This window comes from Falco rusticolus, chromosome 2 (assembly GCF_015220075.1).
Source record: "Falco rusticolus isolate bFalRus1 chromosome 2, bFalRus1.pri, whole genome shotgun sequence".
Taxonomy (NCBI): domain Eukaryota; kingdom Metazoa; phylum Chordata; class Aves; order Falconiformes; family Falconidae; genus Falco; species Falco rusticolus.
The window spans coordinates 30,309,209-30,330,583 of record NC_051188.1 but is presented as its reverse complement, the minus strand read 5'-3'; the positions used below and the strand labels follow the sequence as shown (position 1 = coordinate 30,330,583).

The following is a 21,375-nucleotide window of genomic DNA, read 5'->3' as shown; positions in this document are numbered from 1 at the left end:
CAGGGCCACCCACTCTTGCCTTGGTCAGTGCCCTTCCACCCCTCTGTCACTGAGGAGCACCACCATGTTAGCAGCAGTCGGCATTCAGCTCAGTTGCTTGTTGCTTCATTGAAGATCTGTCTGTACTCAGAGGGACTACACCTTAGGGTAATATTGTGTGGTGTAAAAACCTCCAGAGATACCGAACCGCATGGCAAGCCCACTGGTAACCCAGCACTGCTGTAAGCCTTTTAAACAAGTGAGGTTGCAGAAAATACCTGTCCAAGCTCAATTTGATTGTGGAAAAGCAGATGGGAATGTCATTAAAGCATCAAGGAGGGAGGCGGCAGGGGGGAGGGAAGGACATTTTACTGCTGTTGATTATATTTTCCAGATCAGTGATGGGAATTATGGTACTGGGATCTATGGTACAAGAAAAAGCTCTCTCTTCCTGCAGAAAACAGACTTGATGTTTCAAAAGATAAAGCACTTACTTGCTTTGTGTGGTCTGCAACTATCAAGAGCCTGCTGTCAACTTGGATTTTACAATAGGTATGTGTATGAGACGGGGGCTTTTTGGCTAGCTGTGTTTATCAGGTCTGTCTTCAGGCTGGTGCTTCTTCATTCTCCTTTTCCGTGTGAGGATACACTAGATACAGTGGTTGCGACCCAGCTTCTAGTCCCCTTATAGTCTGATGCTTTCACTGTTTGTGAATCTGATGTACCAGACCAGAGATCATAAACAACCTTCTTGCAAACTTGCCTTACAAGGTATGTTTTCTGTCTGGTTTTGTAATTATTAGAAGGGATTCTGCTGAAGGTGCCTGGCGAGTATCCTTTGCAGATAATGGCTGTGCCAGTTCAACAGACATTGCAAAGGTGCTCATGTGAACTTGCTCTCTGCTCAGCTGTCAGTTCCTCTGCCTGTGCTTACATAGCTCAGAGATGGGTGTTATTTCTAATCATAATCCCTTGTGCCACCCATGCTACAGCAAGTATCATGTGAAAGCACCGAGCACAACCACTGATGGAAGAATAGGTGGAAATGTGCCAAGTGAAACACTCAAAAGCACTGTGGAAGGACACATTTGGGACTTCTTGTCAGCCTGCCAGGGGTATCAAAAGAGGAGTGCCTGATGGGGAATTAGTGACATTGAGACATGAAGCAGAACTTGGGAGGTGCCTGAAATCAGTTTCTATTGACGTGAGTGTAGGTTTTACAACACTGAAGGATGATCAGCAGAGGGGAATTCTGAAACCAATTTAGGCTTTTTCAGGGTCGTACCTTGTGCCTGTGAAATGGTGTCATCCAGCCACACAGTGTGGAAGTTTTTGACTTTCTTGTGGTGAGCAGGACAGTACCAACAGAAGGACAGTAGGGATGTGAGGACTTGTAAGGTCTCCATGACCTACAGGGAAATAAACATTAGTGCCCAAGGTGAACATACAAATGCAAAGACAGCTGAAGATCACCTATGGCATAGGTATAAAAGAAACTGGACTGGAGCATGTTACACTGATAACTTTTTTGTGGTGGTGGTGGTGATTTTTTTTGTTTTGCCAGAAAATTACTGAGCACTAACTTCCAGCTCCACCTATTTCAGCAGAACTCTACAGCTCTGTAGAGCAGGGCTTGGAAGAAGAGATCACAAGGGATCTGCAGTTGTTTTTTTCTCCACAGAGAATTATTTTCCTGTGTTGAAGAACATACTTGTGTTAGGAAAATTTCCATAGTTTAAGACTTAGGCACCTTTAAGGGTGCTTGAATTCAGTTGACTCGACTCGTTTGAGTGCCATCTAGATAACAGATGTGGGATTGGTGTTGCATAGCAGTATCTGGCTAATAGATACAATCTAATCGCAAGCCTCCACACAGGGGCTGATCTTAGCTCTGAAATGCTACATCTGGGCAGGCACAAAGGGATTTGGGAAACCAGCTGGAATAACGCCAGCAGTGCTGAAAAGCCAAAGCTTGCTCTAGCTGGTAAAGGGAGCTGATCTTAAAAACCTCCATGTTGTGTTTGGTGCACCCTGCTGCCGGGCCAGAACACACCTGTTGTGGCTGGTGAGCTGTATGGGGGTGGAAATCGGGGTTTATTTAATTACCCCACACAATAGCAGAGGAACTTCATGTAGGCCTAAAGCTTGGTCTTGCTGACACAGTTTTGCCTCAAGCCTTGGGTCACTGCTGTTCAAAGAGCTTTCAGAAGCATTGTGAAGCAGGGTGTGGAAACCTCTCGATGGTGCGTGTTAAGAGCTGCAAAGCAGCAAGCTTCTCCCTGTACCACATCTGCCCAGCGCATAGCTGGTGCACACCAGCCATCTCTTTATGGGGGCAGCTGGAGGGGATCACCTATGTGAACAGTGAAGCCTACAAGCAAGGAAGAACCACTCAGCAGTTGGAGGTCTTGTATCCCCAGCAGCCTGAGGCCAAGGCTGGCATCGCCTGACCAGGGGAAGCGCTGCCCAGCGACACAGGGACAGGACCGTCCTGTCCTTCGTGCTCTGGGTGAGCACCACCGTGGCTGGGCGTGCAGCCAGCACACTGCAGCCACCACCTCCTTCCCCACGGAGGGACCGACTGAACAGAGGCACCAGGAGGGCCCGCCACGACGTCCTGGCCTTTCCTGCCTATCTCTTGGATCAGATGCTTGATAAGATATCACCCTGCCAGCACTGGGCGCTAATCACCACCCCTACCCATACCAGGCCCCTCACCTGGCGTCCTGTCCCGTGGTTAAGGGACTTCCAACAACGAATGGGAGGATGGAGGATGTTCCTTTCCTCGTAGGGAAATCCCGCGAGAAAGGGCTGCCCGACGGCTGCCACTGGAATTGCCTGGCGCGGGTATCGAACCCGGGGCCTCGCTACCGCCACGCCCAAAGGCGCGGGGGATGGGCCGAGCGCCGCTCCCTCGCCACGTGACCGGCGGCGCACCTCCACCCACCCCTCCGCCCTCCACGCCGGAGCCGCAGCCAATCAACGCCCGGGAAATGCATCACGCGGCGCCCCGCTCTCTTACGCGCTCCGCACGGGGGTCAGCAGGCGCGCACTGAGCATGCGCTGTGCGGCGGCTGGGCACGCCCACTTCCGCGCGGGAGACTTGCCGCGGGGGGGGGGGTGGGGGGGTGGCCCCGAGCGAGTGCGGAAGTGGCTGCGGTGTCCGGGCGGGCGGTGAGGACGGAACGGGAGTGGATGGTTCCCGCCGCCCCGCGGTAAGTCACTGCGGGAACGGGGCGGGGGGGAAACAAGGGCCATCCGGTGTTCAGCGCCCCCTCAGTGCCATCTCTCCCCCCCCCCCCCCCCCCAAGTCACGATAAATGGTCCCTGCTGGAGAGTGGGGCTGGGGGAGGGGCTGTGAGGGCGACCCCGTTTTCCCTCAGTGGCGGAGGCCGTTGTCCTGAAGGTTCCCCACCATGACTGGGCCTGCCTCGGCCCTGAGCCTCCCGGGGCGGCAGCCGCCCCGGGAGGCTCAGAGCCTAGGTAGGCCTAGGCAGGTGAGAGCTCGCCCCGCTAGGCCTCAAAGCACAGGGACGTGAGGGAAGACATCACCTCAGCAGGCCCAATCCCAGCCCCGCCTCAGCGCTCAGGTGTCCAGATCAGTGGAGAGTACATCCGCATCCTTCTTCCTCAAGTTCTGCTGTGTGGCACGTAGTGGGGTTGTAGCAAGGTAATAACTATTAGCCTTAAAACATGGCACTGCTGTGTTTAGAATGCTGGAAGCGGTGTGTTAGTAGAGGGTAAGGTGTTACTCTGTGAAGTGCATCAGGGAGTGATTGAGAACTTCTAAGGACACAAGTCCAAACATCTCCCACCTGGAATACCGCCTTCATCTCTGGGCTCCCCAGTACAAGACAGGCATGGACCTGTTGGAGTGGGTCCAGGGGAGGGCTGTGAGAATGGTCAGAGCACCCTCCTATGAAGACAGGCTGAGAGAGTTGGGGTTGTTCAACCTGGAGAAGAGAAGGCTCCCAGGAGACCTTATTATGCCCTTTCAATATAAAAGGGCCTTGTAAAAAAGACTGAGACTTTTTCTCAGCTCCTCTTGTGACAAGACAAGGGCTAACAGTTTTAAACTGAAAGAGGGTAGGCTTAGATTGGACACAACGAAGACATTTTTTACATTGAGGGTGTAAGACACTGGCACAGGTTGCCCAGAGAAGCTGTGGCTGCCCCATCACTGCAGTGCTCAAGGCCAGGCTGGATGGGGCTTTGAGCAACCTGGTGTGGTGGAAGGTGTCCCTGCCTGTGTCAGGGGGGTTTGGACTAGATGATCTTCAAAGATCCCTTCCAACCCAAACCAGTCTGTCATTCTGTGAGCCTTTGAACAGGTCAATGTTTAGATCTTCAGTCACCCCCATTACTTGGATCTGATATGTCAAAATATATCTTTCTGAAGAAAAAAAATAAATTTGTATATCCTCAAAAGTATTTACCCTGTAGCAAGTGAAAGGTAATCAGAAATACAGGTATTTTTGGTTTTGTTGTGAAAGCCCTGCAAAGGCTGGGTGTGTTTATGTTGCTAATGGCTTCGGGGAGAGTGGGGAGGGGGCTTGCGTAGGTCATACCCAGCTAATGTATGACAGGCAGTGTTTCTTTCCCCACAAAGTGTAAATGAAGGACACGGTAAGCGTGGGGTAACAGGCATGTAATTTCATTCTTTCCCCCTACTTTAATAGATCAAATCCTTCACTGTACTGGGGTGAAAAGGAGAGTGGGGCAGGAGCTAGGGCCGTGGGTTGTGGTAGTACGCTGGGAAGTCAGGAGACTTGGGTTCTTTTCCTTACTCTCCTACAGATATGCCAAGTGATATTCTGTGCCTTACGTTTCTTCCTGTGTAAAATGTGTGTATTTACGTGCAAGGGTGCTTTCAGAATTGATTCTGGAGAGGAAAGAATTAGACAACTGGTAATATTTCAGCAAGATTTCTTTGGAAATGGTGAAATCCTTGTGCACTTGCCAAAACTGTTTGTCCTTTTTTACTTTTTGTTTTGTCCCTTTTTACTTTCTGTTTTGTTTCCTGTTTTCTTCCATTTTGTCACTGTTGCAAAAAAAACAAAAACCACCACAGTGTAAGGGCCTCCAACTCTTATAGACTAATTAGGCATCTTAGGTTCCCATAGTCTGCTTCTGTGGCAGTGGAAGTGAAAGCTGACTGTGAAGAGTTGCAGAAGGACATTGTGACAGCGAGTGACTGGACTATGAAATAGTGGGGGAAAATCCAGCATTGATAAGTGGAAAATTATGCATGTGTCAGAGCAATAATGCTAATGCTGATGCCCTCCATACCACTTAGGAAAGAGATCTGGGGGACTGTAATGTGTAGTTCTATGAAGGTGTCAGCTCCATGCTCAGAAGTGGCCTTCAATGTGATTGAAATATAAAGAATTATTAAGAAAATAAGAGAAAAATACAGCGTGCCATTGTGACTTTGTATTATAAGTTATAGCCCACCCTTTTGAATGTCGTTTGCTCCTCTTGAAACATAGCAGGAGTAGAGAAGGGACTGAGAGGTGACAGGGATGATCAAAGATGTGGAGCAGTTTCTGTACAAGGAACAACTGAATAGTTTCAGATTCTTCAACTTTAAAAAGAGACAGTAGGAGAAAGAATATGCTGTCATGAGTGTTACTGAAGGAACTGAGTAAGGAACAATGATTTCTTCCCTTTTCAGATAGATCCTGGGGTGTCACGTGGAATCCGTGAGCAGCAAGCTTAAGGGATTGTTTAGGCAAAATGTAATTAAACTGGAACTGGAACCATGCCCTTAGCCTCTCCCTTTTTGCTTGAGAGCAGCCCGCCAGATCCATTGCCCTGTTTAGCTCAGTATCTTCTACCTGGCAGTCATCTGTAGCAGAAGGCTGGGGGAGAGCACAGGGCCGAAGCAGTGCTCCTGTGTGGGACAGGATACCAAGCTAAATGGGGCAGTGGGTGCAGGCTGGCTGCTTCTGCTGTGAGAATTAAGTCAAGAGCTGTCCTTCCACCGCTTCAAGGTTCCTGCAAAGGTGCTGGAGTAACCCCAAGGCTGACTGACTGAGTGTCCTCCGTTCTCCTGTAGCACCAGGATTTCTCCTTAGCCTGTAAGAACACCAGGGACTGTAGACTCCACCTTTAGCCTCTTACTCCAAAATTCCCAGAGCCCCTGGAGCTGAATCCTCTGACTGGGCCTGGGCAGGGCCTATGTATCTTGCATGGATTCCAGGTATTAGCTTGCTGCAGAGAACTTTTCCTGAGTTCTAGACCGTTCAAAGTCTAGCTTGATCTGCTTTTTAATTTCTTTCCGTCTTTGTTTTCTATTTCTATACTTTTCTATTTATTTAATGCTTAAGTTATGAGACTGATTTGATGGCCACTGCATAGATAGATATTGAAAATCAGTCCCTACCCTTCCTTCTTTACAAGAGATAGAAGGATAGGGGTAAAAAAAAAAACAACCAGATGTGTGTGGAGGCACAGTGACTTGCTGTGAATAAGTAAATTCTCAGTGGCAGGGCCAGAGGGGGAGGAAAAAAAAATAATCCCCTTCCATTCTGGTGGTGTTCTCACTTGAGACTACACCCTCCCTTTTATGGGAAGGAGATGGGAACTAATGAAAACAGAGTTTGGCTGTTGAAAGCCACAGAAAGGTTGTGAGATTTGCTGGATGGTGAGATTTCCTGCCTGTTTTGTACTTGGACCTTACTGCCTCTCTCTCACTATAATAATTTAACTTCAAATCTTATTTTTTGAAAGTAAAAGCAGTCCTTTCTTACCCTTTTCCTACAGGAGTTTGTGGTGTCAGAGGTGACGTCTCCAGCAAAGGGCAGTTTGGAGTACCACACCTAGTAGAAGCAGGAAGTTGTTGAAGATTTCTGCAGTGGATTTGCACAGAAACTACAAGCAAAGTAAAACTTCTGCTACTAGTATATGGTGTGATGCACTGTACTGGTGGGGGATGTGGGTAAAGGCTTCTCCAGAAGCATTTAGACTGTTCTGTGAGATAAGTAGCAGTCCTTAAAATTTTGCAGCTTCTGAGGGGGAAAGAGAGGCTGTGTGAATAAGAACTTGAGTGGATATGGCCAGAAAAAGAGAAGAGCTGTCCATGGGGTAAATCCCAGGGTACAGAGAAAATTTTGTAGCATGTTAGCCCTTCACCTCGTTAAAAGAGAACATTCAAATCTCTTGTTTCTGTTTCTGGCTTCTGCCCCCTTTTACTTGCAGACCTCTCCACGCTTCTTTGCTACATCGTTTTTACAGTATGGAATTAGCGTTTCTTCCTTCTTTTCTGTGAATTCCTGGAAGGCACTGAGAGGTTTGAGGACAGCTATTTTTCATTCCTTGGTTGACTTGCAGACCCACATGTGGCAGAACTAGCTTTAGGAAAGCACTGCTACGAATAATTGACCTCCTCCAAATAAAAGGGGTTTCATATCTAGGGTGTGACTTGCTGGCCTGCCCTTGGGCCTGTTGGAGCAGATATTGCCGAGCAAGCTTGAAAATTCTTGTATTACCTGCCCCTTATGACTTGTTATTGACTTTACAAGAGGAAATAAAGCAGTTTTCCTCCTGCTCCAACTGCTGGAGCTCCTGCAAGCTGGTTTCCATCCCACTGCTGTCCCAAGAGCAGGCTTTGCCTGGTCAACTAGTAGTTGTTGTGGGAGGAGCAAAGCACCAAGGTTCAGGGAATGTAGGTGAAGGAGCAGCTGGAGGACAAGTGCTAGTAAGCTTTGCTTTCCCCTGTTCTTCCTGCTTGGTGTATGATAGTTGCAGCAATTGCTTTATGTTTTGTCCCAGTTTTCCTACTCTAGGTGTTTTCCAGATAATGGCGAAGATGGTGAGAAGAACGTGTGCATTTTGTTCAGAAGGGGAGGCTGGTTCTGTAATGTATATTGCCAAAGAGCAAAATGTTGCAGCTCATCAGGATTGTCTGGTGAGTGGCTTTTGGTTGGTCAGTACCTAAAAGGAATAAAGAAGAAGGGCTAAAGGGGAAGTTTCCACTGCTTGTCTATTTTTGACTGCACAATGATGTCTGAATTAAAAGGCTGGTTACCAAACCAGCAAGCTTGTATTAGATTGAAAAGCCATGAAAAGGCAGCAGGACTTGGCCGGAATTTTGGAGAGGGGGAGTACACGGCTGCAGAGCTGGACATGTTCATTTGTGGTGCTTTCATGCATTTCATATTCCAGATCCGTGGTTCTAGACACACATAGGGTCTAGCAGTAGGAATAGGTGTTCTTGCGATGCTTAATTGGATGAGGTTTCTGAGACTATAGAAAGTTGTGTACTTACTTAAACCTTTGCAGGAAAATATTCACATCACTTGACATATCAAGGTAAAAAACTTCCCGGTCTATGCCTTATATAAAATAAGGAATAAAAATATCAGAAGTTGATTATATAAAAATATCTGTGAAGCCCTTAAGCATGCTGTGATGGTAGAATGTATTTACTTTTCTTGCTGTCAGAATGCTTCCCCTTTATTCTGGGATCTCTGTGGCAGAATCAATTACAGATGCAATATTCTCCCTTCAGTGAGGGTTGCTTAGTGCAGGAGATGCATCTACTGCTGGAACAGTATTTTGGCTTTCACTGTTCAGCCTTCTTATTCTTGTAGGTTTTAGGTTTACATCTTTATTTTTATTTTTTTTTTTAGCAGATAGTTTCAGAAACCTCTGGTATCTCTTTTACAGTGTTACTTGGATGTTTTGTTTGAAACAGGTTTTGTTAGGGCTGCAATGCTGCTCCAGTGTGGAAACTCTCTTTTCTCTCCTACCCGGCTCCCGTGCCCTGCCCCCCACCCCACCCCCACCCACCCCCCGCAACAACTTTACTAATTTCTCTGCCTTAAGCTTCTCTGTGCTGTTTGGGTTTTTTCGCAGTTTGTTATGACATTCTGAGCAGACAGACTGTGTGTGCCAGCTGAATTTATCTATATATAATGATTCGAAAAAAGTTACTAAGAACTTTCTCTTGCCTCACTTACTGTGATGGCTCAGCACTTCTATGGGAATTAAGGTGGCCTGAATGTGCATGTATACATTTTTTTTGTGGGTTTCTCCCAGGCTTTGTACAAGGTTTATCATGCAGTCAACTGGTGTCAGCATCTTACAGAGAAATATTGCATCCAGCTATAAGGCCGAATAACTGTGCAGATAACAAGGGAAGTGTGTCAGCTGAAGAGCTTTTCCTCCTTACTTTGGGCAGCCTGGACTTCCAGACTTTCATCATTCACACTTCTTACTAAGTTCACTTTCTCACCTTTTTATCTTTTCTTAGTTCACCGTCAGGTCATGTGAAATCTCCTATATAGACAGAGGAACTTCTTTTGACTGGAAAAAGGCTTAAGCACAGCTCCTTGTTCAATGTAGGTGAAACCTCTTAAAAAAACACAGAAAAATTAACCTTCTTTGATAGGGCAAGCGCAAGAAGAACCCTTCTTTTTTCTGCACTGGTGACTCAGTCTCTGTATTAATTCTTAATATCATCTCTTTTGTCTTCAGTTGTTTTCCTCAGGGTTTGTGGAATCTGAAGAGTATAACCCGGATAACCTGGATATAAGGTTTGATGTGGCATCAGTGTTGAAAGAACTGAAGAGAGGAAAGCGGCTGGTAAGGATTTTGTTTCTGAATCTGCTTTTAGTCCTATTTCATAGTACTGAAGGTTGTCTGGCCTGTTTTGTGCTCGGAAAAAAAGTGTGAAGTGCTTGGTCCTTCTGATCTACTAAGATTAGGGAACTTACAGATTTAGAGTTGGAAACATTGATTTGACATTATATCTGGTGAAATTTAGTACATTTTGTATTAAAATGTGTTGGCTTTTCTGGCCTTTTAAGGCCTTAAGTTTCCTAAGAGGCTTTGGTAAAGGACTTTGTAAAGCTAGTGCCTGAAACAAAATTATGCAATCCATAAGTGTAGAGGGAAACACCTTCTGGTTTTAGCAAAAGGTAGGTTATTTATGTGAGATTTTCTTACTGGTTTTGTCTTCAGCTGCACTCCTCCCTTACATCCTGGGTTGGAGCTCTGTTCATTACCAAGTTATCCTAGAAAACAGAAATACAAGCACTAATACCAATAGGTATTGAAATACCTTGGGCAAGATTTAGGGGACGGGCTGGGGCAGCATCACCCAGTGCCCTCACGTGGCTTTTTCTATAATTTTACAAGTTCATCAGTATGAAATAGAGGTAAGATGGCAAAAAGGTGGCTGAAATAATGAGCAGGGTAGGAGTTTGCAGGAGTGAATTTGTCTGATGAGTTATACAGAGGTGACCTGCAATGAAAGATTTGGTTTTCCCACAGGGGATAGTATTTGCCTTGTATGGCAAGATTTTCAGCAGCTGTCTGTAATGCTTACCTGCTAAACCTCATCCTGTTCTAGGTGTGCAACTTCTGTCGCAAGAAAGGAGCCACTGTGGGATGTGAGGAAAGAGCCTGCCGCAGAAGTTACCACTACTTCTGCGCACTCTGTGATGATGCAGCCATAGAAACGGATGAAGTAAATGGAGTCTACCGGTATTGAACCTAATATTTTCTAACATTGTTGTCAGGTTTTTTGTGGTGTTGTCAGGAAGAGAGACTTAAAAATTGTGTGGTTTTAAAAGTTTTTTTTTAAAAAGAGATATGTTCTCTGTTAAAGTGATGCTTGATCCTCTGTTTACAAGCAATAGTGGAAATGTTTTCCTTTCACAGGAAAACATCACAGTAGTGGGAAAGAATCTATTAAGTGTTTCAGCCTGCAACACACCTGAAAGATCACTAGGCCAAAACTGTGGAAGTCAGTCCTTACTGGCTATGTAGCTAGTCTTCAAGGACCAAGATTTTTATTAATGTCGCTCAAATTCTCCATTTCTGTTGGCTCAGAAGCTTCAGTAAATGTGGTCTGAGCACAGAGCAGGCTATAGCACTTCTAAGTCTGTTCACACTAGGCAAATTCTGGTAATTTTCCACGATATGCTAGCAGAGAACTTTGTCACCAAAGACCTTCTTATGTTTCAAGTACATTGCTAGCATTAACATGATTAAACAGACTTGAAGAAAATTTTCTGTCCCAATCATGCTAGTCCTGCTGTCCACTGCCGTCGGGCTGCCTGTGTTGCTGTTAGTAAGTAGATGGAACGAGTTGTTTGGAGGATGCAGATGAAGGGGTTGAGAAACTGGGACTTTAGGGACTGAAGTGCTGAAGTTATAGTAAAGTCTGGGGTGCAAAAAACCCTTGATGTCTGTTTCTGCGCAAGGCCAAAGAGATCACAGACCATGTTAGTCTTAGATTAATCTGTTGGACCAATCGCTACTTGCTCCAGGGAGTAGTGGGCTAGTGCAGTCCTTGGTAGCAGTGCAAGATGGGTCCTTTTGTGTCAAAACACTGGCACTCCTGGCTGCTTCACTAGGGCTCTCGGTCCAAAATAAGTATGTCTTCCTGCAAGGCTGTAAGCCCAGCTTTATAGCAAAGACGATACGTTTAGTTCATGCTTATAAAATCTTCGGGAGTCTGCAAAGCTCATGAAAGAGTATAACTGGGAAGATGGAAACTTTCTATGATGGCAGAATAAATGGCTCTCATTATATAGCTTTAGAAAGGATACCTCAGGCTGAAGAAGACCAGCCTCTCAAGATGTTGAAAGATGAACGGGAATGATAACAGTCCAGATACAAAGTGGTAAAGAAGTGGTTGAATATATAGTTTGATTTGGTGTTTTTCTGAGCTGGTAACTTTGGAGGTTTAGAAGTGGGAGCCTTAAAAATGCCTCGTATTGAGTCACTGTTTGAAGACTAGTTGTGAGACTAGTTGCTTATCATATATAGAAATGCAGGAAACCAGGCTATAGTAACCTGCTTGGAGGAGGTGAAAAAGGACCGGATTAGAGAAAGGTGGTGAGAGGCAGGTTTCAGGGATTTGAACCCAAAGACTTATGCACAGTATCAGTGGCATAAATAAAGCACAAAATTTGTAACAAGCCTGAAATTATTAGAGAGAAGACAAACAAGATTTGAAAAACAGTGGACGTGGATTGATGGCCCACTGCACTTTTTTGTGGTGAAATACAATATACTGAAAAGCATATCAAAAAGAGAGGATTCCTTCGAGAGAGAAAGAGCTGGTATTTTTAAAATCTGAGTTGCCATCGTTGTGATGATGAGCAGTGATTATCAAAACGAGCAGAGCAGATCAAAAAGAGAAGGTATACATTGCTATGAAAGTGGCTAATAAGAGCAGAGGTGAGGAAATAAGTGTAATTTGTACTGCCATCTTGCAAAAAATGATAGTAGAGAGGTGCTTCCAAATAAAGTGGCCTGAGTAGTAAAAAGTATTATCTGTTCTTCATATGATGTTCTTGTACTTAGGAAGGTTATGTTTAACTGGGAAACAGTAGACTTAAAGGGAGAGGAGGAAAAAACAAACCTCCGAAGGGCAATATTAAAAAGCAAGGAATGTAAATAAGGTGTCTCCAGTATGTAGCCTTCTGATTGGATTCTTAGGCATGTGTAAAATCTGGGGGTTTGTGCATCACAATGAAATTTCCTGAAAAAAAGCTGGCTCGTCAAGGGAACAGACTGTGTTTCTAAGGTCAGTACTTCTATTTTGTTAAAATAAAAGAATGACAGTAATTAGAATATGTCCTAATAAATGCAGTTCCCTTTAAAATTTGCTTCCAAACACTTGAGCATTAGTCTTGGCAAATAGGTTTGTAATGAAGAGATCAGCTAAACCACACTCTTGACAGGGCAATTTTGCTTAAAAAGTGATTTGGGATCCTTCTGTAAGAAAGGCATATTATAGAAGCTGGTTCACATTCTCTACACATTATTGTATCCAGAAGATAAGGAATGTTTCCAGCTGTATTTGTTACCTTTTGCCTCTTCCATGGAATTCACATTGCTCTTCTGGAACCAGAGAGAATATTCCCATCTCACATACTAATAAAGTCTTTAAGGAACAAATGGATTGAGCATCTTTAAGCTACTGGATCTCAAACAAGGTGCCCTACTTCCTCAGGATTTGGGGACCACCTCATCAGCACTGGGCAGTGGAAAGGAAGGGGCACAGAGATCTCCAAGCAAGTAACTGGTGCAGTGCTGTGTGGCTATGCCAGCACATCGTGCAGGGCTTATAAGTTCAAGCTGACTGGTAAGCAGATACGTCTGAAAAGGTTCTGGACCTGGCCTGAGTGGTACAGGGCAACGGGGCAGAACTGCAGTAGCTATGATCAAGCAGTATTAGTACTCTGGTATTTCACCTTGACGGCATTAATCTCATTCTAATAAGGAGTTTCAATAAAAGTACCTCTGCCACAGTGACTGCAACATCAGATAAAATGTGTCTGACTCAGGATTTGAACAGTGAGCAGGTCGAAACAGAGTGGAGTAATGGAACTGATAATTCAGAGCTTTGGTGTTCAGAGTTCACTGAGGCTCTGAAAGTACAAATACAAGCTTGTGCATGTATGTGACTTTACAGCAGGCGCTTTCATAGGTGGGTAATGCTGAACAAAAATCCTGATAATTTTTTTAAGCGTTTTTCAGTTTACGTTCAATGAAAAGATGGGAAAATATCTGTTAAAATCAGTCAGCATAACTCTGTTTATTAATACTTTTTCTCTTTTTCTTAAAATTGAACTTAAATTTTAGAGTGTTCTGCCCAAAACATGACCCAGGCAATAGGACCAATCACTATGGTGAGTTTCTTTAATGGCTTCATTGATTTCGTTTGTTTTAAAAGTTTGCATCCTATAGTCAATAACTCATTTGAACAAAATAAATGTTACTCCGCCTTTATATTGAGCGGTGGATTTCTAATCTTGCAGGAGTGGTTTGGTTGAGATCCATGCATATGCACAAAAATTGAGAAGGTTTTTTGAAATAGGAAATGTTTCTATTTAATCTTCCCCAAATCTCCCTCAAAACTGCTGTAAACACTGTGGACCTGATCCTTCATGGAATTATTCTGACTCGGTGTGGGCAGGTAAGCCCACACAGCTTGTAAGATCCATGTGAGAGAGGAGAGCCACGCTAAAGGTGGCTTGATGCACAAGCTTGCACTTGATTAGCAAAAGAGGGCTGTTACAGGAGAGGTCGTCTTGGGATTTTTACCTATGTTAAAACGTTCACATTTGTATTTTCTGTATTGACTGCAGTAGTTTTTTAAATAGGGCCTTTCATTCTGAAGGATCCCAAAGAGCTTTTTAAGTGTAACAAAAGGGTTATACAACCCTCATTTAAGGATTGCTTCCTTTGCTACAGAAGTGCAGCTTCATTTGGCAGTCCTGATCCTTGCTGGTTCAGAGGTAGTCAGGAATCTCACTGAGTTAACCAAAGCTTTGACTTCATTAACCTAATGTATACGGTCCTGCTCAAAACAGAGTGGGTCCTCCACTGGCCTTTTCTTTGAAGTTAAGCTCAGTTGAATGGTGAGCACTAATGCTAAGAGTGGTGTGCTCCCACTGAAGTCTAGCAAACTTTGGCCAATCTTCTTGGCAAAGTGTGGCTCCACCCTGATGCCCCTCAAGGGGTGGGTTAGGTGATTATCATTTAAACTTGCAGACATAGGGTCTGTCTTAGCCAGACATACGGTCCGTTTAACATCTGATATTGCTGCGGTTCACTAACCAAATGCAGCTTCTTATTTCACGTAGTAGTTTTGCTTTTTATTTATCTGTAGTTCTGAGGCCTGACGTTCCCTCCCTTTTGAAAATTCATTAATTTTATTTCTGTGGTCTAATAGTTGTCAGTCTGTTTGGTTCATCCAGGGTCCCAGGTGGTCTGCTGCCCAAGTACTAGACCGGACCAGGATTGCTTCATTCCTGGTATGAGATGAGATTAAGGTATTAGGTCCAGCCCTATAGACCACCTCCTTCATAAGGATGGCTTAAATCTTACGAGGTTGAACAAGTGCTGCATATACAATGTATGGTCCATTTGCTGAGAAGAGAGTCCTTTCTTAGAGGAGACCTTCCAGAGGCACTTCATTTGGAGACACTCTGTTTATGAGTGGTAAATGGATTCTGCTGGCAGTGTCTGCCCCGCTTCCTGAACGAGCTTCTCCCACCTCTGAGAGAGTAGCTGTGAGAGTCGGGTCAATGACACTTGGTTGAGTTGGGTCAATGACACTTGGTTACCCGTGCCCCATGAGAGCAGCTCTCAGATGTATGCGTGGCGCTCAGAATAGCCGTGGGTATCTGCTGGTGAGTTGGCTGAAGCAGCAGGCACTCTGTCAGGCCCACTCCTGGCCCACCTGGGCAGGCAGGGGACACCTGTGCCCAGTGTGTTTGCAGGTCTGCACAGGGTGGGGAGCGAGAGAGGCTGGGATGGGAGCGCTGTGGCTCCATGGTAGAGTTTTGGCTTTCAGGATCCAACTCGGGTGAAGTAGCTCAGCTGTTTCTCTGGGGCAGTCCGAGCCAGTGCTGGGCTGTGTGGGAGCAGGAGCTGACACAAAAGGGCTGCCTCTCCAGGCTTGTTTCCCCCAGTAGCTTGGAGAAAATGGGGTTAAGGAACATTCCCTTGTTCTTGGTCCAGACAACATTCCTGTGCTGAAATGTCAGGGCTTTGCTGTGTGATTGGAAGGAGACAGGGTGCCTTAAGGGGCAAGAAGCTCTCCTTGCAGCTCTGTGCAGCACAAACGGAAGGGCAGTTTGGGCTTGGAAACAGGCTCTAACCTCCGCTTCACTGGAAATGTTGGATGTGCCCAGAGTGAAGGCTGACAGATGCAAAAGAGTGGGGAACACTGTGGGGAGCGGTAAGAGCTGAGCTGGCCTTTGGACTGTTCCTCATGTTTTATAAGGCATACCTACAGCAAATACCAGGAAGAGCTGAGAAAATCCTGCCACAGGTCAGGATGTCATGCTAGACAGCAAGGAGCACTGTGCCTACAGCAGCATCTCCTAGACTGCCCCAAATTAGGCCATCCAGCTTTATAACACACGAAGTGAGAGGTTATGATTTCCTTTCAGGCCATGAAAAATGCAAATGTACAGCACCGGTACACAAACCCCAAACTTCTTTCAACAGCCTTCCTGTACCAACAGTAACTCCTTGTTCCTCTTAATAGGGTGATTTCTAACAGGAAGAACCTCAGTGCTGCCCAAAGGATGTAGAGTTAAACGGGAAGGGGGCATATAACCCCACTGCATTTAAAACCCTCAGGTTTGGGTGGGAGGATGTGCTCTTCACTAGCTTTCTCTGCTCCTGCCATGTCTTCCTCGCCAGAGTTATTGTTCTCTGCTTGTGATGTAGCTGTTTTCAGCAGCTGCCAGTTAGGGTGTTGGAGAGAGGCTGGTGCATGGCTGCTAGAGAGGACAGAGTGAAAGCAGATGGTTTTGTGGAGATCTCATACCACGTCACTAAAACCACTTTGTAGCATAATATGATAGCCAACTTACAAGTCAAATTGTTTCTGGAGGCTTTCTAGGAGGGTCATTATATTGATGAAAAACCGAATGCAATTTGTATGTCTTTTGGGACACTTAAAATAATTCTTTATGTAGGCTTAGTTTTGAGGGTGTGCTAACACAAACAAGAATTTACCGGGGGAAAAAATGGTCATCTTTCATAAATTTGCCTGAAGTTTTTACCACCTAGAGGTACTGCTACTGCCGGGGAGAATAATCAATCTGTTTGATTGTATTATCTGTTGATAATACATGAGTTTTCTCACTTTTCCTTTCTGATTCTCTCTGCCACAATCAAAAATCTTACGTTAAAAACTAGGGTCACTTTATACTTGGTTTAAAGGCAAAGTTCTAATACCACAGTGATTCTTCCTAATGGTTCAAGCTTGTAATTTTTCTTACATGGAAATAATGTGAATTCCACTGAAATGTCAGGTGTTTGGGAAAGCCAAAACATACTCTTACTTTGCCACCCAAAGTGCCTCACTTTTATAGCTCTTTGGGGAAAAAAAGATAAGTTGAACGATGTGAAATCATCAGTCTGAGATTGAAGCATTGGTTACTTTGTTGTTTCTTGATTCCTAGATGCAGCTACTAAGAGGAGAAGACATCTATCGAAATCTTCCACCATCACGGAACAAATGGTAATTCTGAGTTTAAGTAGTTCTAAAACAGAAACCTGCATCTGCTACAATAAAGTGAAGTATTTTGGCAGTGTATTCAGCAAGAGACTTCCTCACAGAAGCATAACTTTTCCTTTACAGCTGCCTTGTTTTGATCTTGTCATTCTGTCAAAACAGAACTGTTTGGGTTTGGAGCTGCTTCAGGCAGAGCAATGCTGCCCTTGGGTAATGTGACACAAATATGATAGGAACCTCTGAACCAGACTGACTCGGTGGCTGTGATCTTGACATGATCAGCAAGAGCTTCCCTTTGGGGGCTCCTTTTCTTTGGAAGTGCTACTTCTCTCAGATTTGCTTAGGGCTTGACACGGTTTCCATGAAAAACAGCTTTTGATGAGTCACTTGGCCTTTTAAACGGGCACTTACTTGTTTTGTGAGCCTGTGCTTGTGGGAAACGTGGCAGATTTTCATTGGCAGGTCAGGCAGTTCTCAGGTCTGCTGGTGAAAGTGGCCTTACCAAGGGTTCAGGAGCTATCAAGCAGAGCATCCCTCTGGTTGCAGGGGGTGTTGGTTTAGAGGCTGTTAGCCTGTAAATACAGCTTATTTTAAGTTTTGAGGCGATTCTCTTGGCTCCACAGAAGTATGCATGGGAACTCCCATTGACTCTTGGGGGCGTCAGGATTTCCCCTTTCTAGAGGAATTAGCATACAGCTTTCCTTGGGGAAAACTTTGTCCTTCGCAGGTCATGTGAGGGGACGTGGATGATCTTTTGCAGCTTTTGTGTAGTACTGTGTCCTGGTTTCAGCTGAAACAGTTTTTTTCTTAGTAGCTGGTGCAGTGCTGTGTTTTGGATTTGGTGTGAGAAAAATGCTGATAGCACACTGATGTTCTTACTTGTTGCTAAGTAATGCTTGTACTAAGTCAAGGACTTTTCAGTTTCTTGGGCCCTGCCGAGCGTTCTGGAGCGGCACAAGAAACTGTGAGGGGACACAGCCAGGACAGCTGACCCGAACTAGCCAAAGGGATATTCCATACCACAGAAGGTCATGCTTAGTGTAGAAATTGAAGGGAAGGAGGAGGAAAGGGGGGACGTTCAGAGTGATGGTTTCTCTTCCCAAGTAACCGTTACACATGCTGGAGCCCTGCTTTCCTGGGGATGGCTGAACACCTGCCTGCCCAGGGGAAGTGGTGAATGAGCTCCTTACTTTGCTTTGCTTGCATGCACAGCTTTTGCTTTACCTACTAAACTGTCTTTATCTCAACCCATGAGTTTTCTCACTTTTCCCTTCTGATTCTCTCCCCCATCCCGCTGCGGGGCAATGAGCGAGCAGCTATGTAGTGCTTAGTTGCTGGCCAGGGTTAAACCATGGCGTACTCTCATAAGGGTAGGTTATTTGTCTCCAAGAGTTTCTCAGCAGTAAATCCACTTATGTTCCTGGTATTGTAACCAAGATTCATTTGACCTGTTACCCATGCTATTAATGCGCTGTTTCAGCTGCTCTCCAGTGGTCCCTATCTTGGAAATCAATGCAGACACTGCAAATAAGAAGCTGAGAGGACTCCAGTGTTTTTCGATGCAGCATAAATTGTTTACAGTTGTGTAAGCAATGCATTTTTACACTGCTGGAGTTTTGTGACAGAGCTTAAGAATTGTAGTGCTCTGGTATGACATGGAACAGCAGCAAATAACTGTGTCCTGTCCAAAGGAAAAGAAAAATATTCCCCCTCTCTTCTCAAATCCTTTCTAGTATGACATCATCAGGTCTAGGGAACTAAACATAATTTGCACTGGGAGTTAGCAGCAGGCATTTGTTAACATCTGTGCTGTTTGCAAATGCAGTAATTAAGGAGGGCGGTGTCCCAGGTGTTGGGCTTTTCCTAAAGAGTTTTTGCTTTGAAGCAGTTTTTGCTTCCCTTTTTAAAAATGAAATATCTGGAGAAGAATATTGTGAGCTGTGCAGAGAAGCTGACTGTATTCACAGAAATATGGGCTGCTTTTTAACTTTCTGCTAATACAGGGGTAAGATAATGAAAACAAAGCTGTGAATGTCAGTATGGTGTAAAAATACATTGTTTTGATTTTCTTACAGAGCACAGAAGAGACAGCAGAAGAAAACAGTTTACAAATACTAAAAAGGAAAAACAACAGGCATAAAGGTGCGCCTCACTTTATAGAACAGCTAGGAGATAACTGTGATCTGTTATGTTGAAGTTCAGAGCTTGGAGCTGGTTGATAGCAGCAATGCTGCAAACGCGTATTACTCTCCTGAGACGAGTGACTGACTCTCCAAGCTCTGGCAAGGGAGCAGAAGTCTGATCTGCGGAATGACTGTGCAGGTTTTAACAACTGTGCAGCAAACAAATCTGTGCTGTGGCTGAGACTTGCTGTGTGATGCGAGCCGGTGAATTCACCTGGGCCTGCCCCTGCTCTCTTTGGCTGCTGTGTTCAGCTGTGTGTCTCCAGTGGGGTGCCTCTGCCTGCCCCCCACCTCCTCTATATCAGTACAGTGGAATTTAAAAGGGAATCGGTCCTCCCTTCACCTCGGTCTCCTTGCACTGAGCCCCTCTTGAAGGGCAGAGGTGCGTTTCTGCCAGGCAGCGCCCTGGATGGCTCAGCGGAGGGGGTGCTGTGAGGAGAGAGGGCCAAAGGATAGCCCAGCACTGAGAGAGGAGCTCTGTAGCTTGCTGGGTAGGAATGGGGCTGGCTAAACGCTGCTGCTACTGTTACTGCGGCCACCGCATGCTTATCTTACCTTTTGAATTGGGCGCTTGACACAATATAGTATTTTACTGCATAAAGATGCTATTACAACAGCAAGATCAGCCGCTGGACCCATCCTTCAGTGCTGCAGTTTTCATGTTACCCCGAGAGTCCTGCTGCAATTGCTTGTCCGGATTACGCTGTTGCTTGGAAGTTTGGAAGGTGTGATTATTCACCTTCCCATGGCATGGTGGTGTAACAGTAGGTAGCTGCCTGATGGGTTTTTTCTGATTTTTTACTACCACTCTAAAGAACAGGGAACCTATACGGAATCCTGGAATACTTGTAGGGTGTCGAGCGAAAGTGAAATGGCATTTCTTTTCTCACAGCGTCTCCAGTAAAAAGTAGCATTGTTTTTAATGGAGACCGGCAGACTTTTGTGAGCTGCCCGATAGCTTTCCTTTTGAACAGCCCATTGAACTGAACCCTGTCACTGACCTGCTGCTCCGAGATGAGGAAAAAATAGGTAGTTACTTCTCTAGCAATCCAAGTCTGACAAAGTAGGCATATGAAACGGGCTGTAATAAACAAGTTTAATGCCTGGATCACTTGGAGTAAAATCACTTGGAGCCTTAATTTTCTTAGCAATAAGAAATGCTTTCCTATACTAGGGGGCATCAGGAGGATTTAGGAGTGGTGCATTTAGGGTTGTATTTTATTTGCTTTTGATGACTAAAGCCAAATCTAGAGCTTAGGTAATTTTACGCCCAGTGCAATGCTTATGTTTGCCTGACCGCGTTTTTATTCCCACTGGAAAGGACTGAGTGGGTAGCTGGAGCAGCCAGAGATTTGCATACGTATTTGTTACTGCAAAGAGGACTTCATCCAAAGTTTTAGTTTCTGAAGTGAGCAAGTAAAGCCCACTTTGCAGATTACCTCTATGTAAGAGTGTGGTTTTGTGTTTTAACAGTCCGAATAGACTTCCTTAGGAAATGCAAGCAAGCGGGGCTTCTGGATGACATATTTGAAGAAATGCTGGACACGCTTCACCTGGCACAGGAAAAACTGATGGATGACAACACTTCAGAAACAGGTATGGAGACCCGCGGAGGACTCTGCTCTCAGCAGAAACACTGATCCGAGTGCCAGGCGCTCGGGCCTGGGTCACCTTCCTGAGGATACTTCTGTCATGTCTTATGTCTGCAGCTGCACAGCAGGTGGAGAGTGAGTACTTTTTGGTATACCTGTGTCAGTAGAGGGGAAGAGCTGCCAACTCAGCATGCTCTAGTAAGGCCTTCTAACTTGAATTTCTGAAGCCACCTTTTACCTGTTGGCATAAACATAGGTAGGTTTGGCCAGGCCTCTTCTCCTGGGCACTAAAGAAGAGAGAGTTCCTGAAGAGAAACAGAAGGTTTTATTTGGTCTGTGCTGTTCTTACAGCTTCACAAGAGGGACCAACTATCCGTTAATATCAGCACTCTCTTTTGAGGGAAAAATCCCTGAGTATGAACATGTTAGGTCTTTGGATGATGAGTTAGACCTTCATTGTCAACTGTTAGTGTGTATTTGGGGGTTTTATTGGTTTAAGTATCAGCTTGTATGAAGCACTTTGGATTAGAATCCTCCAAGACCATTGTTGTTTTGTCCACAACACAGTTAAAGAAAATTTCAAGCATTCCTCTCCTGTTGTCCTCCCTGCTTTAAAAAGCCT

At 45.1% G+C, this 21,375-nt stretch overlaps 1 protein-coding gene across 1 annotated transcript in view; it reads left to right on the top strand.

Moving 5' to 3' along the window:
- The window catches only part of SETDB2 (SET domain bifurcated histone lysine methyltransferase 2), a 49,257-nt gene that overhangs the window by 21,110 nt on the left and 6,772 nt on the right, over positions 1-21,375 (top strand). The window contains exons 14-21 of the mRNA XM_037376576.1: positions 7,753-7,888; positions 9,460-9,567; positions 10,337-10,470; positions 13,585-13,631; positions 14,703-14,759; positions 16,926-16,984; positions 19,054-19,120; positions 20,635-20,757. Coding sequence (XP_037232473.1) covers positions 7,753-7,888; positions 9,460-9,567; positions 10,337-10,470; positions 13,585-13,631; positions 14,703-14,759; positions 16,926-16,984; positions 19,054-19,120; positions 20,635-20,757 — 731 coding nt within the window. The remainder of the gene's footprint in view (positions 1-7,752; positions 7,889-9,459; positions 9,568-10,336; positions 10,471-13,584; positions 13,632-14,702; positions 14,760-16,925; positions 16,985-19,053; positions 19,121-20,634; positions 20,758-21,375) is intronic.